The sequence below is a fragment of the Phragmites australis genome, chromosome 15, assembly GCF_958298935.1.
Source record: "Phragmites australis chromosome 15, lpPhrAust1.1, whole genome shotgun sequence".
In the NCBI taxonomy this organism is placed as follows: domain Eukaryota; kingdom Viridiplantae; phylum Streptophyta; class Magnoliopsida; order Poales; family Poaceae; genus Phragmites; species Phragmites australis.
Genome location: NC_084935.1, coordinates 738,182 through 753,927, shown reverse-complemented (window position 1 = coordinate 753,927; position 15,746 = coordinate 738,182). Strand labels below are relative to the sequence as shown.

Genomic DNA, 15,746 nt, shown 5'->3' with positions numbered 1-15,746 from the left:
GAATGCGTCGTATACAGGGTCAACCGGTAAGACCTTTTCGTACCAATCACGCACGGTCGCTTCCAAGCTGAGCAGCAGCTCCGGTTGCGGTGGGCAGCCAAACTCTGGAGGCAACGCGCGCGAACGAAGCAACCCGCACCGACCGGCACGCACGGCCCGAGCCCGACGGTTTTGCCGCCACCTTTCCCCTCCTCTGCCGCGAGCCCGGCGGGAGCAGAGCACCGCACCGCATCTTCCACCGCCCCACCCCGCTCTCGGCAGATCCCGAGCATTTCCCGCGTCCATCCCGACGCGATCCCAAGGCCGAGGTCAACCCCCCCCACCCCTCCCCCCAGCGCGCCTTAAGCATTGCCGCGCCACGGCGCCGTCGCAGCAGCAGCAGATCCACCACCGACGCGCACCGAGACGCAGAGCCCTGGATCCCGCGGAGCAGGAGGCGGTCAAGCCGTCGCCCCCGCCCGCCGGCCGCATCCGCTACCGCACGTCCTCATCCCCCGACCTCCTCCTGCCCACCGACGCCAGGATGCGTCGCTACTCCGCGCTGCCAAACGGGCGCCCGGAAACGCTCGCCGACCGTGTCCACCGCTACCGCGGCGTGCTGCTCGTCGTCCTTGCGCCGCTCGCACTCGTGTCCCTCGTGCTCCTCCTCATGCCGCGCTCTCCCGCGGCCTCCGCCAGCGGGAGGAGGGTGGGGCCCTTGAGCGGCCCCGCCGCGGGGCCGAAGAAGTACGCCGTCATATTCGACGCCGGGAGCTCCGGGAGCCGCGTCCACGTCTTCTGCTTCGACGGCAACCTGGATCTGGTGCACATTGGCACCGAGATCGAGCTCTTCGTCCAGGTAAACTAACCAACGATCCGTTCACCCAGTTGGATCTGGATCTGGTTCGTATCTCGTGATCTCAAGTTCTCCCCTTTTGCTTGCAGAAAAAACCGGGACTTAGCGCGTATGCCAACGACCCGCGGGAGGCTGCCGAGTCGCTCGTTTCCCTACTTGATGACGCCAAACGAGTGGTTCCCGCGGAATTGCGCGACCAAACACCTGTCAGAGTCGGGGTGGGTGCCATTACATCAGTAGATTTTGCCATTGATCCTCGATGATGATGTTCTAAGCTTTGCAATCCATACGCAGGCCACCGCGGGGCTGAGAAATTTGGGAGCAGAAAAGTCCGAGCAGATCTTGCAAGCGGTAAATGTTTCTCCTATTACTTCTGCAGCGGTGTTATAGTCGTCTTATCGGAGAACGTAGGATGCTTTGAGGTTTTTGTTTGATTACTTTCTATTGGCTCAATTTGGCTGCTGATGAATCCACGATCGGTGCAGGTTAGGGATCTTCTTCGCGAAAAGAGTTCCTTCAAAACCCAACCGGATTGGACTGCAGTTCTTGATGGATCTCAGGAAGGAGCATACGAGTGGGTATGATGCTGACCTTATTTATTCATATTTTGCTCTAAAACATTACCCCCCCCCCCTCCCCCCCAATTCTTATAAATGCTTGACTATCTTCATTGTGGCTGAGCCTCTAGCATGTGGCTGCATTCGTCTTTTGGAGAATAGTACTTCACCTATCTGCCATTTTCTTAAGAACTGATATATGCCAGTTTGAAGGATAAAGAATTATATAAGTGAGAGTTCAATCAATATGGATTTATAAAAGAGAACAACTTGTAACTCATTCAAGTCCAATACAATAAGGCAAGCGAACATAGTAGGGGGTTGTGGTCACACCTGATCCATCATTTCAAGTATTCATATATGCCTTGAGAGTGTTTAGGAATTGCTCATGAGTTGTCCGTCTGTGTTCAGATTTCCAGTCCAGGAGCAAATAACAAGTATCACTCTTCTCTGTTCAAATAGGTTACTATCAATTATCTGTTGGGAAAATTGGGAAAGACTTACGCAGACACAGTTGGAGTGGTCGATCTTGGTGGTGGATCTGTCCAAATGGCATATGCTATCCCAGAGAAGGACGCAGAAAAGGCTCCTAAGCCATCCGATGGCGAAGATTCATATGTGAAAAAGCTCTTCCTCAAAGGAACCACATATTATCTATATGTTCACAGGTTAGTTTTACAAAATTATTGAGCTTTTGAAGCTTGCTCTGTTTATACGATAAAATCTTCTACTTCGAAAACCCTGTGCCAGTCGTAATCTAAGGTATAAAAACAAATTACTCTTCAAAATCCATTTAAGCACCCGATGGTGGTAGACTCCTGTAAATCCCTTGTGTTTGGATTCATAGGCAGACACCGTAAGTTGCTGAAAGTGCCGTAGTTCTTTAAGTAACGACTTGGAGGGATTCTTATTTAGAGACCAACACAGAAATAGCACAACACTTATGGCCAGAGCAACCTTAAGGGCATCCCTACCTTATGTGTAAAAATGCAGCCTAAGAAGAAGTCTGGTGGTCTCTAGAATAGCCTAATTGTGTTCTAGTACTGTTTCAAGGTGGAAAGTCATGTACTACGTACTGTTTCTCTGTATTGCTTTTTGATGCGTGACTGTTGGAAATGACATCACATGATTATAACTGTCCGAAACATCATAACTATAACTGCAAGCATTTTTTGCAGCTATTTGCATTATGGATTGCTGGCTGCTAGAGCAGAGATCTTAAAAGCTGGCAATGGGAATGGTTACAGCAACTGTATGGCTAAGGGATATCAAGGTACGGCAGCTTACTTCTACCTTATTCTCTCCTATCATGTATATATTTATTCTGCAACATTTTGTTCATGGAAGGGGTAATTGCTTTTTGTGGAACAAAGTCAGGTTTACAAAAGGATGTTTCCCTCAAATTCATCCTATATCGGTTATCATTCATACTCTAAGATACGAACTATGGCCATCTATTTGATTTCCTTGATAATCTTGTGGAGAAGCAATATCAGTTAGAAGTTGTTATAGTGCTACTTACAACTTTGCTCGTAGATGCGTAGCAAATATGAGGGGATAAAGGGATTGGATCCCAGTTGGATATGCAATTTTAACTTTCTGTATATGTGCCATAACCTTGCTATGTCTGATCATCTGATGTTTCGCTGACTGCTGATGGTAGTATTCGATTTTAACTGTGCTATGATTGTAGGGCAATACAAATATAATGGTGACACATTTGAAGCATCTGCTTCACCTTCCGGTGCGAGTTATTCAAAATGCAAGGATGATGCAGTGAAAGCTCTTAAAGTTGATGAAGCATGTACGCACATGAAATGTTCTTTTGGTGGTATTTGGAATGGTGGTGGTGGTGCTGGACAGAAGAATCTCTTTGTAGCATCGTTTTTCTTTGATAGGGCTGCTGAGGTAAGGTCATGCGATAACTGATTCTTGCAGTGTGTCCCATCTTAACTTCTGAAGATAATTCGATTTGTTTGCTAATCCTTGTTTTATCATTACATTTCTAACAACTCCCTTGTGTCTGCTCAGGCTGGATTTGTAAACCCCAAGGCAGCTGTGGCTAAGGTTAAACCCTGGGACTTCGAACAAGCTGCCCAGCGTGCTTGTAAGTTAAGCGCAAAGGATGCCGAAACTGCATACCCCGGTGTCCAAAAGGATAACATTCCATACATCTGCATGGATCTCGTTTATCAGTACACATTACTTGTGGATGGATTTGGTATGACTCGATCATAAAGAAAATAATTAGAATGGCATAGATATTCCAAGCACATATCTCATTTCTTTTGCTTTGGTTCTCGCAGGCGTTGATCCAAACCATGAGATGACATTGGTAAAGAAGGTCCCTTACAGCGATGCATATGTCGAAGCAGCGTGGCCACTTGGTAGTGCCATTGAGGTTGCATCTTCATCCTAGGCAGTAGCAGTTGCGAACATCAGAAATTCAGAAGGCGTTGTCATCATGAAGTTTTGGGTTGAGAGGTTTTGACTTGATCGGTGCTGCGCTTGCCTGAAGCAGCCGTTTTGTTACTCAGCAGTTCATTTAGCCTCCTGTACGGTAGCTTTACACACAAGGGTTACATTTTCGTACTTCACCCACGGCCATTGTAAGGCCTATTTTTTGTGCTTATGCAAGTATGATGAGAGCTAGCCATTCTTTTGACTTGTACAAGGATGTGCATAATATATGTACATCATTCGTTCACTGCAAATGCATACACGTATTTTTCATTGACCGAAATCTGACTCGCGTCAATAATGAAATGGAGCCTGGGCTTTGCCCTTTGGATCTACAAACATTATGACTGTTTTCAGTGTGTGCACTCTCTGTGGCTGATTGCTAAACTTTGTGTTCTCGAAGAAACCGTGCTAGTAATTGATTTTGTAATGGTTCCTGGTACTTCCGCTCCTGGTACAGAGGACGCGGCGGTGATGCATGCCGTGCGGCCTCCAGGCATGGTATGGTAGCGTACGCTTCGGCGGCCCAGCTCACACCTCTCTGAAAAGTTTGAGAGATCGGCCGCGCGTGCGGATTGTAGCAACGCCCACGGCCTGCTAAACGAGCTCCCCCTGGCGGAGCCCCAGGAACACGAGTACGTCCACGGCCTCCGCGCGGCCTCGTTTTTGGTTGTCTACCCGATCTGATATGATTCCCAATCTGGCGTGTGAGCATTTGTAATCTCACACATGACACTTGGCTGGGCAGATGGCGCATCGGCGGCGCATGCAGCTGCATCATCGCCTGTGTCCGTGTCATCATATCGCCCCTGAATCCAGATCATTTCGGGACGTCTTTTCAGGTAAAAGAAGAAGAAGAAAACTACGCACGGAAGCTCTGTCTGACTTGATGGTGCATACTTGGTTGACGTCTTCGCTTCTTTGGAGGCAACGCTACCGTATCTTCTCCATCCTAGATGCTTTTCTAGGTAAAAATCTTGTTTAGGTCGCCGAACGAGCGACGGTAATATTGATGTCTTTCTTTTCTGCCTCGCTTCGAGAAGCTCCTATTCTCTTTGGTTGTTATGTTGGTCTCTTATGTAGGTTTTTTCTTATGTTCTCGATCTGTGATGACTCTTCATTCTAGTTTTATGTTTCACAGCAGAGATTTAGTCCAATACACGTTCTTTTGAAGCGACACGCTACTAGCTTGTGTGCCAGAGAGGTGCAGTATGGGACCAGGGTTCTGTTGTCCTAGTTGTGAGAGAGATACAGCGTGGGAGCAGGACTCCGCTGATCGAGTTCTGTTATTTGGCTGGTTAGCGTACAGGTTGAGTTGAGTTGGTCTGGTTTGTTTGTCTGATTGTGCTTTTTGTTATGCGCGTATGTTTCGAGTTAAGATCGTATTGTCGTATCGGAATTGTCTGTCGATTTTTTTTAACCATGCAGTTATAAAATTTTCAAATCTAATTTAGATTATAAACTGAATCAACACTCTTCATCTATATAAAAAATCGGCAATGTTATTGCTGTTCTTTCGAAGAAAAAAATAGGGATCCTATCTCTTTACAGTACTGACCAGAGGTGAGTAGCGTAACGTGTGCGATCGGTACGCACGTATTCGATCGTCGTGTACAGCTGGTGATCCCATGCACGCCTGTGCTGACACCTGGTCGACGAGGAACCAGCCGATCCATCCATCCATCGACCATGCAAATCTTCTTCCGCTTGTCAGGGACCAACCTATCGATGGGGATTTACATCACGTTGACAATTACCCCACTGATCCGGCCGTCCTTTTCGCAAGAGCCAGGTTGCATCACACTACTACGTACAGAACTTCCTAGCTACCTTGCTGCTAGTTGCGTTTCAGAACAGATCGATATACTTGACAGAACGTTCATATATAAGCAGCTCTTGTACATCTTGATTGGTTTCCTGAAGAAGTTTGCAAAGTGTCCAACTATTGCTTTCATAAATATATAGTATAGTATATACTACTTATGCACATGCACGTACGATCGAGGATGTACGTAAATTGCACCGTCGAGGTTTGTGAGCTTGCATGACGAATATATATATGAGCTCTTCAAAACAGTAGTAAAAAGTAGTGGAACCTGAATTCTTGATGCATCGTCATGCATGACATAATCATATCTTGTGGGCGCAGCAAACGACTAGTGGTTCTCAACAAGCTATATATGCATTTAATGTTAGAATTATAGTGGCTCATATAATTTTAGTAAATTTTAAAGACTCATATAAAAAGACGGCACATCATGAAGTCATTCATCTATTAATACTATGTTACTAATAGATATAGTGATGAGAATTTTTTTTCTATATATATACAATGATCCCCACCTTATTAGAGAAATAATATAGACTACTCATTAGAGAGTAGCTCTTAATTTAAGAACACTCTCATTACGTGAGTCTATATAAAGATTTGGGTTTTTACATATTCCTCTCTATGTTGCATTGCTGCTGTAGTCTACTCTATCCTAGCTTCGGTGTGCACCGATGAACGGGGAGCATATCTTCAAAACCCTCACTCTTGAGATCCTGCACCGGAAGAGGTCGAATAAGGTTTTTAAAAAGTGTTCTGAGCGACTGTTTAAGTTCTTCACCACAGCTCGTCTTTTTAGTCGCTTGGGCACCACCCGCTGTCATCGTCAACAAATCCAGCAGATCGTCAATAAGATCGATCATGCCATGAACATGGCGCAACTCGCATCTTCAATAACATCCACAACGCAGGATCAGTACGTAAAAATCATGTTACTCGTACTTTATTTTCTGCGGTTCCTAATTTCGAGTATATTAGATCGAGTCAGATGTAGCTCTATCATATGCATATTTAGATTATGTTCTGATAATATAAATATGTTAGTTTATCAATTTATGCTCGTAAATAATTTATGGATTAAATTAAATCTAAAAGTGCTTATATTTTCAACATTTATCCATTTGCCGAACAAGTGAAGTTTCCTGACCGTCCTTTTACCTTGACAGACCATCTCTACTCGCACAATGCCGATGCTTCAACGGAACGTACGTCGAACACAGGTAGCCAGGTGGACACTCACCAAATTGATCAGCTGGATTTATGCGCGCGTGGCGGTGTATCTTGGTGGCGAAGGATCAACAGATGAAGGCACCACTGCACGCATATATACTGCATCATCAACAAGGATAAACATCATGTTATTATCTCCCATTAAAGTCGATCGATCGTATTATTGATCATCTAGCTGCGCGCGTTTCTTCAAGAGTACTTCTAGTACTTTACTTTGCAAAAAAGATTGGGAAAAGGCTTTCAAAGTGCATACCACGATGACAGTGGTTTATCTTTCGATCGAGTTATATATCCTGACCTGCCGGTTTCAGTTTTTCACGCACATGCCGTTTTCCCAGCGCATCACTGGTCAGTTCTGTTCGTGCTTATCGTCTAATTGGGATTATATATAATCTCGATCAGTAGCCTACCCTTTTACGGCAGTCATTCGTCAAGTCGTGCATCTACACATCAGTCATGAATTGAAAGGGGGTCTGTTAGTATGGATTTATCATGGTTAATTGTCGGCCGTAAACCTTTTATTGGTTGCTTTGTGCTAGAACTGACGTGCTTGCATTGATATGGCTGCTTTACATATATATATCACAAACAGCCTGCATGAGTGGAGCACAATCATTTAGCTTCGTTATGTATTTAACTTATTAGTACTCCCTCAAGTGACATGCTTGACTTTTCTAATTTTAAACATGTCACGTTGACAACCCTAAATTATGTTATACACGGCAAAGGGAGTTATTCAAGTGTACTTTATTGCAGATTATTGCAAAAGACGGTACACAGCAAGTAGGTGCCTATCAACTTCTAGTCTCTTCTACTTTAACTACCCCGCACCCGCAGCCCTTTTTTTCTATATGAAAGAAAGAGAAAGGAATGGCGGCCAGAGAGTGTAAAAGAAAATAAAAGAAACGATGAATTTGTGGCTAAGGTAGGCTTAACCGTTCAATGTGCAGCTTGAGTTGATCTGCTAGCTTGTCTCGAGGTGGAGGACGAAGCTATCAGAGCCTTTTCCGTCGAGTGCAACAGCACTGCACTGGGAGCGTGTGCTGTGAAGCTACTACCAGCTGCCGGTCAAAAGGAGCAGGCCGCCCATGCACGCATTCCCTCCAGAAACCCTCCACAAAAAGGCAACCTGGCTTACGTAAGATCACAATCTACCGCACCAAGAACCAGCGCCAACCAGCTGCAGACCGAACGTCTTGACATTTAGCTTTGCATATGATCGATGGATCGATCGGTGTCGTCCTCTCACTGTCTTGCTGAATCATCAGTTCATCACCAATGACTGACCACATGCATGAACACACGTCTTACTACAATTGGTAGATCTGTCATAGCAGTAATCTGCCTGATCTCGGAGAGACCCGTGCGGTTAGGGGCAACGGAGGAAGAAGCTAGGGATGTGCAGTGGGATATACCGGCCTTGCTTGCACGTGTGGGGCAGAACACGTACTTCGGATAATCATACGACGACTTTTGTGTGCTCGTCGATCTACCTACGTAGCATTTTCAGTATTTCGCATTCCTTCTCACAGATCCAGTCGCATCACATGCATGCATAGTCCTCGTCGATGCCTTGCAGGCTTGTTTCAGTTGCTTGTCCACTACCTGTAACTCCTCGTTCTCCAAGCTAGCTCACCCCATTGGATCTTGCACTAAAATTCTGAAGTTCACTCCAAGCTCAGCGTTTCTGCCTTGATGTACTAGCTAGAACTGAACACTGAATAACGATCAACAATGATACATATATAGGAGAACCATATATAGTATCCGTGCAGTTTTCTCTCTGAATTTCCAGGCAATATTCTCCCTTCAAACTTGTGAACCTTCACGGTTTATGTTAGTTCGCCAGGTCACGTTGAATTCAAGAGACACACACACGGATTATTTTAGCTTCAACTTGTGTGGGTGGTGGCTGAACTAGCAACGAAAACGGAATGGTCAAGGCATGACAGATGCAGCAACTGGTGTATGCCTGGTTGTCGTCACCTGTTCAAACCTCTTTCTTCGTGCAATTGAACTCCATCTGGGTCACCCACACCCCTTTAATTTACTCCCACCAGCAACGCTTATCCATTTCTTTTTCCTCTCCCATGCATGATATGTGGCGGCAAAACATACATACGCCCAGAAGCATGGGCTCCTCTACCAAATATGCTGAAGAAGTTCAGTTATGTGTATTATCCTCTTCTCATCATTCCCATTAAAAAATATTACTGATTATTGCCTGATAGTTTTTGTTATCTATATAGCAATTTTCAGAATTTTTAAAAGGTCATTATTATCCCCTCTTCCTTCGACGTGCTGATCCACAGGAGCTCCTGTGTCATGGAGAATTGGAGATGGACGTCAATTTTGGCAAGTGGAGTACTGAAGAAGAGTTCCTCTGTATGCGAGTCCGCGTCGCCATCGATCGCCTTCGTTCTCCCTCGCAAGAACGACTACTCCGAGTGCCATCTCCCTGCAGAGACGCCGCGCTACCCCACAGGTGGCGGCGCGCGCACGGCAGCACGTGTGGCGACAGCGACGAGACGAGGCGAGATGCACACAGCGTGATGACCAACCGCCAACCGCGCCCGCCCGCGAAGTTACAGCGACCGAGCTCGCGACGGCGACGGCGACGGCGACGCGCGCGCACGGCGGGCACGCAGGCAGATGCAGGCACATCGCTAGCGGATATAGCTCGCCTGCTCGCGATCCATCGCTTGTCGCTGTTGGATCGATGGTTCGCGCGTGCCACTGCCATGGCCAAGTACAGCGTACTTCAATTCCATGGATGTGGATGCTGGTGTCCACTTAGATTTGACGAGAGTGGTAGTAGTACACTGGCAGTGACACGAGTCACTGTTGTCTGCACCGAAAGGCTACGAAGCCCAAGCGTTTCTTTCCGCTGCAAAGATGCCATGCCGTTAACGTTAACACGTTGCTCGCCAAGAATAAGCCCTCCGGTTCGATGCATGCATCTGCATGGCCCCGGCCTCTCGGTCTAGATGGAATTGGGGTGCTTGACCTGTCTTTCACTCTCACGCAAATCTTGGCATTGATAGTTTGGCTAGTTTATTATATTACTAATTGCCAAAAAAGTCTCTCCTTCGTTTTTAAGTTCTAAAAATCTATTCTATTATATTAGTAATTGTCCAACAAAAAAGCCCCTCCTTTAATCAGAAAAAAGTAAAGTGTACCTGTACATGTTTATAAATTACTCACTATTACTATTACGAAAAAAAATCCAAAATAACATTATATCTGCTTCCCTATTATTCACATCTATCATTATAAAAAATAAAGTCAAACGCCAAAAAAAGTTGGCATACCTAAAACGAAAAAAAAATGACAAAAAAGAAGGAGAAATTAGCAGTTAATATAAATACGATTAATAAATAGCTAAAATTTAAAATTTAAAATTATAAAAAATTAGCAGTTCGATTTCCAAACAGTTTGGAAATCAAAATATCTACTAAAGAGTCCAAATAAAATAAAATAAATAATAATTAAAATTCGGGTTAAAATAGAAAAAAAGAATGATCCATATTAAATATAGTCTTAGAAAAAAAAATCAAATTATTATAAAATACTTAGAAAAAAAGTCCATATAAAATATAATCAATTAAAGGTTACCGTGATAAAATATTCGATCAATCATAAGTATGTGTCACTTGCTAATTAAATAGGTATTTTAGATCGCATGTTCGTTCTTTATCTTTGGCTATAAAGATCTTTATGGATACTAAAATCAGAAATTTGGAAATGATTCTAGATTTTTGTCTCAAAACAATAGAGATTAGCGATCAAAGTTAAGCTCCTGGGTGCGTCGGTGTCTGAAACATGACTTGTGATGGATCGAATACTGTGCCACGCGTTCAGCAGCCAAGTACTGGAGATTTGCTTAATTTTGTGTGGGAATATGCATGTCCACTTCATCGGAGTTAAGAGTTTGGCCTTTCGATCGACAAGGACCAGTCATGTGAGCCCACTGAATTCATCGACTAGCGCTGGCCAGTACATTACAGCTGCTTAGCTATAGCTCCATCGGATGTGACGTACGAATAATGGCCGGTTTTCCTGATATTTTTATCAGCAGAAGAACAACACAACTCAGCGTTGAAAATTCAGTGCTCGTTCGATTCTCGAATGGTCACAGATTGGTTCGTAAGAAGAATAAGAACAGAGTGGACGTCGTATTCTCTCGTAGCTGGTTTGTGTGTGCACGAAGAACTAGCTCTTCTTTGCTTCAATATATGTATGTGCGAGCTAGAAAACCCTAAAATTTAGATAATGGAATAACATCCCGGCCTATATATAAATCGTGAGATGCACAAACGGGCACAGAAAAAAACACAATTTAAGATGCAACGTGAGATGCACACAGCCTTAAAAGAAAGGGTGAGCTAATCAACAAATTACTGAAAATGGATTGATTTACAGTCGATGTACTCAATAGTTGGGTGAAGATCTAACCGGTTGCATATCGTCTTCCTCCCCAAGTCTACTTCTCTCTTCGTTTGCCTTCCTTGCAGTCTCCCTCCCTCACTTCACTCGTCTTCAATCCGTTTCTGATGGCTTTACAGTCATCGGATCCGTCACCTTCCATTGCACTAGCCAATCTATTTTTTTATCACCCCCGCCGCTGACTCTGCCCACCACTTGTTGATCCGTCACCCTAAGCGTCCTTTTAAGCTCGAAAAAACAACTCCCTACCCTGAAACCCCCCTCCCATAAACCCTAATCTCGCTAGCAGCCAGCGGAATGGCTGGCGGCGAGCAACACACAACATCAACTGTAAAACTTGAAAAATCCAGTCGTTTGGTCCCTAGCAAATGTGTAGAATAAAAGCCTAATATGTTTGTTTTAAAAACTAAGATCTCCCAATTATGGACCCGAGAGAATTAATACTTGTGGTCACTCCAGCAATGCAGCAGAGTTGAAGCAGCTAGCTACCGGATATACGGATGACACCCCACACTAATCAAGGTGCAGTTTCTGAGGGAGATACTGAGCAGTTATGCTCGAGAGATATCACATGAGATTGACCAGCAGAGAGGGCGGCTGGGCTGGTGATCACCGGTGCAACGTTCTCCTCCCCTAGCTTGGTGACGCCACACGCCCCACGCGGCCGCCCCCACGCTCGCACGCCGAGTCATGCCGGACGTGAGGAGTAACGAATCAACGACACATGCCGATTTCCCCCTCGAGGCGCCCGCAGAATCGCGAAACTGCCACGGCGCCAACCGCTGCCACGTCACACTAACGGACGAAATGTGCTCAAGCATATAAGCAGCCCACGCCTCCATCCCCGAGAATTTCAGTCCTCGATTCATTTCGATCGATCATATAGAGCATACACAGCTGGTTCTGGCCATTGATCGATCGATCATATAGAGCATACATAGCTGGTTAATTCTGGCCATTGATCGATCGATCGAATCGATCTGTAGAGAGAAAGAGAGCTCGATCGCTACGAGCCGTTCAGAGGATGGAGATGATGTGTGCAGCGCAGGCGGCCGCGACGTCGCAGATGCCGCCGGGGTTCCGGTTCCACCCGACCGACGAGGAGCTGATCCTGCACTACCTCCGCAACCGCGCGGCCTCGGCGCCGTGCCCCGTCCCCATCATCGCCGACGTTGACATCTACAAGTTCGATCCATGGGACCTCCCCTGTAAGCATCCATTACTCCATCTCCCATTTGCTTGCTCATGCACGTTACAGTAGCTGTCGAGCTGACCTGACACGATTGATCCGGCAGCCAAGGCGGTGTACGGCGACGGCGAGTGGTACTTCTTCAGCCCGCGAGACCGCAAGTACCCGAACGGGATCCGGCCAAACCGCGCGGCGGGGTCCGGCTACTGGAAGGCCACCGGCATCGACAAGCCCATCCACGACAGCGTCACTGGGGAGAGTGTCGGCGTCAAGAAGGCGCTCGTCTTCTACAAGGGCCGTCCACCCAAGGGCACCAAGACCAACTGGATCATGCACGAGTACCGCCTCGCCGCCACAAACCCGCTCGCCACCGGCGCATACCGTCCACCCGTCAAGTTCAGAAACGTCTCCATGAGGGTACGTACGTGTGCGTGCGCGACTTGTTCGATTAAGCGTGTGTGCACGCGTGAGCCGACGCGAGACGCGCTTTTTAATAGGTGATGCTATATTTGAGATTTTAAAAACAAGAATTTTCTGATTCTATCAATCACAACCGTTTAGATCAAGATCATCGAGCCGTCTCCACTCGCCCTTCACCCATCCTATCATCCTCAGCTAGCCTAGCATCTCTTCGCATGAGCTCTTCTAAACCCGGCAATGAAGGAAATCCCTCCCTAAATTGACCCCCTTCCCTAACACTTCCCGGTGGCCATCGTTGTTTGTCGACTAAGACATCGATCTTTTTTTAGACACCTAAATATTATAAGGTATTTTTTTTTATAAAAAAAATGATCTGTTCCTAACTAGCTAGCGACTGCAACGGCAACCATATTCGGGCAGTGTCATGCTAGTCGCATGCATGGTGCCTATCGCTCCATCCGTTATCTGCGCGCCCATGCTGTGTTGCACCAGCTGCGCCGTTTGTTGCCACTACCTTTTCGGATGACCTAATTGCCCTTGCTTTGACTAATCGATGATCGAAGAACCAAAGCTTAATCGATCAGTACCGTGAATGGCGGCAGCTTGTAGATGCACGCAAGAGCTAGAAAAGATGCTTAGTTTTCTTCCTTTTGCTTTCCGGAGAAATTAACGTCTTTACGGATGCATTAATGGCATGCGTGTATCATGTATGATTTGTGAGCGAAGTCGACATCTAGCTGTTGACAATGATAGATATCAAGCGGTGTTGATATTTTGTGCATGCCCGCCTGCTTGCAGCTGGACGACTGGGTGCTGTGCCGGATCTACAGGAAGTCCGGCCAGGCGTCGCCGATGATGGTGCCGCCGCTCGCTGACTACGAACACCTGGACCACGACGAGCCCTCCGGTGGCTTCGACGACATCTGCAGCTTCTACGCGCCGACGAGCAGTGGTACGACTACCTGCAGCGTGACCACGCATCAGCAGGCGGCGGCCCCGCGGCTCCCGAAGATACCCTCCATGTCCGGGCTCTTCGACGAGTACGCGCTCGCGCAGATCTTCGACACCGCCGTGCCGGCCGAGGCCGAGCACGCCCCGCTCGCCGTCCACCCCTCCCTGAACCAGCTCCTGGCCGTCGGCGACAGCGTGCACAAGGAGCTGATCTACTCGTCGTCCCATGCTGGCGGGAAGCGCAAGGCGAGCCCGGACGAATGCGCTGGTGGCGTCGGGATCATTGGCCACCACCCGCCGGCCAAGAGGCTCAACGGTTCGTGCTTCGACGCACCGCAGCCGGCGACCGGCTTGCAAGCCACGCCCTCGGTGCTGGGCGGCCTGAACCATCACATGCTTCCTCAGTTCTAGTAAAGTTCTAGTTGACTTGAGCATGAACTGATATTATCAAGTTTACGGATCACCTGCGTCGACATGAAGAATCATGCAGAGGCCATTGAGATGGACCGTTCGGTACAGAATTATTGTACCACTACTAGTATTGATCAAGTAGGCATATGTATTCAATTTTTTCTCCTATGTACCAGTATTCATTTCAGGCACAGTGCAAAGCTAGCTGGAGCTTGATGCGTATGTAGTACTTTGCGACCGGACCGAGAGGGAGAATGTTGTTAGATTAAGGTCGCTTAGCCTTCGTTTTGGTAAAGACCATATCTAGAACAATAAGGGTGATCCTATTTTCCATACGACAGTTCCTCCCTTCTTTTCAGTAGAATTGAGTAGTGGATTGCCCTTTCAGCATTTACTTTTACTAATTTGGTAACAGGTATTTTTTCCCCGGATAATATTCTTGTGTAGCCGCCATTGTTTGAGAAATTCGACGAACAGAACAATTGGCGGCTGCGGAAAAGTTTAGGATGGGTAAATGATTCCCTATGAAGGGCCTAAGAAAATTATGATTCCAGAATCCAGATCTCTTCTCAAAGAGGCAGAGAGCATAGAATATGCTGTGAAGACTGAAGAGTTCAACTGCAGCTATATAGTATTCGATCACATTACCTGGTTCAACATCTACGTATTCACCATGTTAGAGGTGCAGTCATTTCAGACAACGAAGATAGTACAAAATTTCCATTCAGCACAGTACAAATCTATGGATCGATGGAACAAATAAAATCATGCCTGTGCTGTGTCGTCCAGAAATGACATTTCGCATGACGTGGTCATTTCAGCTCTGTTTTCACCTCACGTTCCATAGTTGTTTACTGGGGAGAGTTATCCACATGTAAAGTTTTCCGAACGGTCACCAAGCACTCAAAAAGTCATGGAACGAATTACACTTGTTCTAGAGCCTGTACCACCTTCCATTCAGCAATCTACCCCATTGGCTGCTCAAGATGCAGAATTCTCTATTTTTATTTTTTACCTCATCCATGACGCATCTTCTACTGTTGGACGAAACAGATTCCCTGAACACAGAGGAGTTCACTCTTGGTAGTGCTCCTCTGAAAACCAGACGACAGCGGTAGTAGGTTGGAGATGAATGCGATGGGGGGAATTGCGTAGGCAAATTTACCATTAAAATTTTGATCCCCTGTGTTCTTTACCGGGGAAAAGACCAATATATCATCGAGATAATTAAGGCCAGCGACACAAAGGAGCCCAAGGAAGAAAAGTGAGGTATACTAGAAAGCCTACAACATGGGCCTCAAACAGTTAGCAAGATCACTTGTATCGGTGGGTTTTCATATTTGGGCTAGTTTTTTAACAGCCCATTTCTTCTGGATACATATTTTCGGCCCACAGAATACATTCGTGGACCAAAATCGT

General features: G+C 46.3%; 2 protein-coding genes across 2 annotated transcripts; both read left to right on the top strand.

The window, feature by feature from the left end:
- The first annotated feature begins 31 nt into the window (after positions 1 to 31).
- Positions 32 to 4,129, top strand: LOC133893185 (probable apyrase 2). Its single transcript, XM_062334157.1, has 9 exons — positions 32 to 838; positions 925 to 1,053; positions 1,130 to 1,186; positions 1,321 to 1,413; positions 1,855 to 2,060; positions 2,571 to 2,665; positions 3,086 to 3,300; positions 3,424 to 3,613; positions 3,699 to 4,129. The coding sequence occupies exons 1-9, from the start codon at positions 524 to 526 to the stop codon at positions 3,809 to 3,811; spliced, it is 1,413 nt and encodes a 470-aa protein (XP_062190141.1). The 5' UTR covers positions 32 to 523; the 3' UTR covers positions 3,812 to 4,129.
- An 8,072-nt stretch (positions 4,130 to 12,201) lies between these two features.
- LOC133893090 (NAC domain-containing protein 58-like) lies at positions 12,202 to 14,662 on the top strand. The gene is made up of 3 exons (XM_062334054.1): positions 12,202 to 12,564; positions 12,652 to 12,962; positions 13,764 to 14,662. Exons 1-3 carry the CDS (start codon positions 12,381 to 12,383, stop codon positions 14,325 to 14,327), a joined length of 1,059 nt encoding a protein of 352 aa, XP_062190038.1. The 5' UTR covers positions 12,202 to 12,380; the 3' UTR covers positions 14,328 to 14,662.
- The last annotated feature ends 1,084 nt before the right edge of the window (positions 14,663 to 15,746 follow it).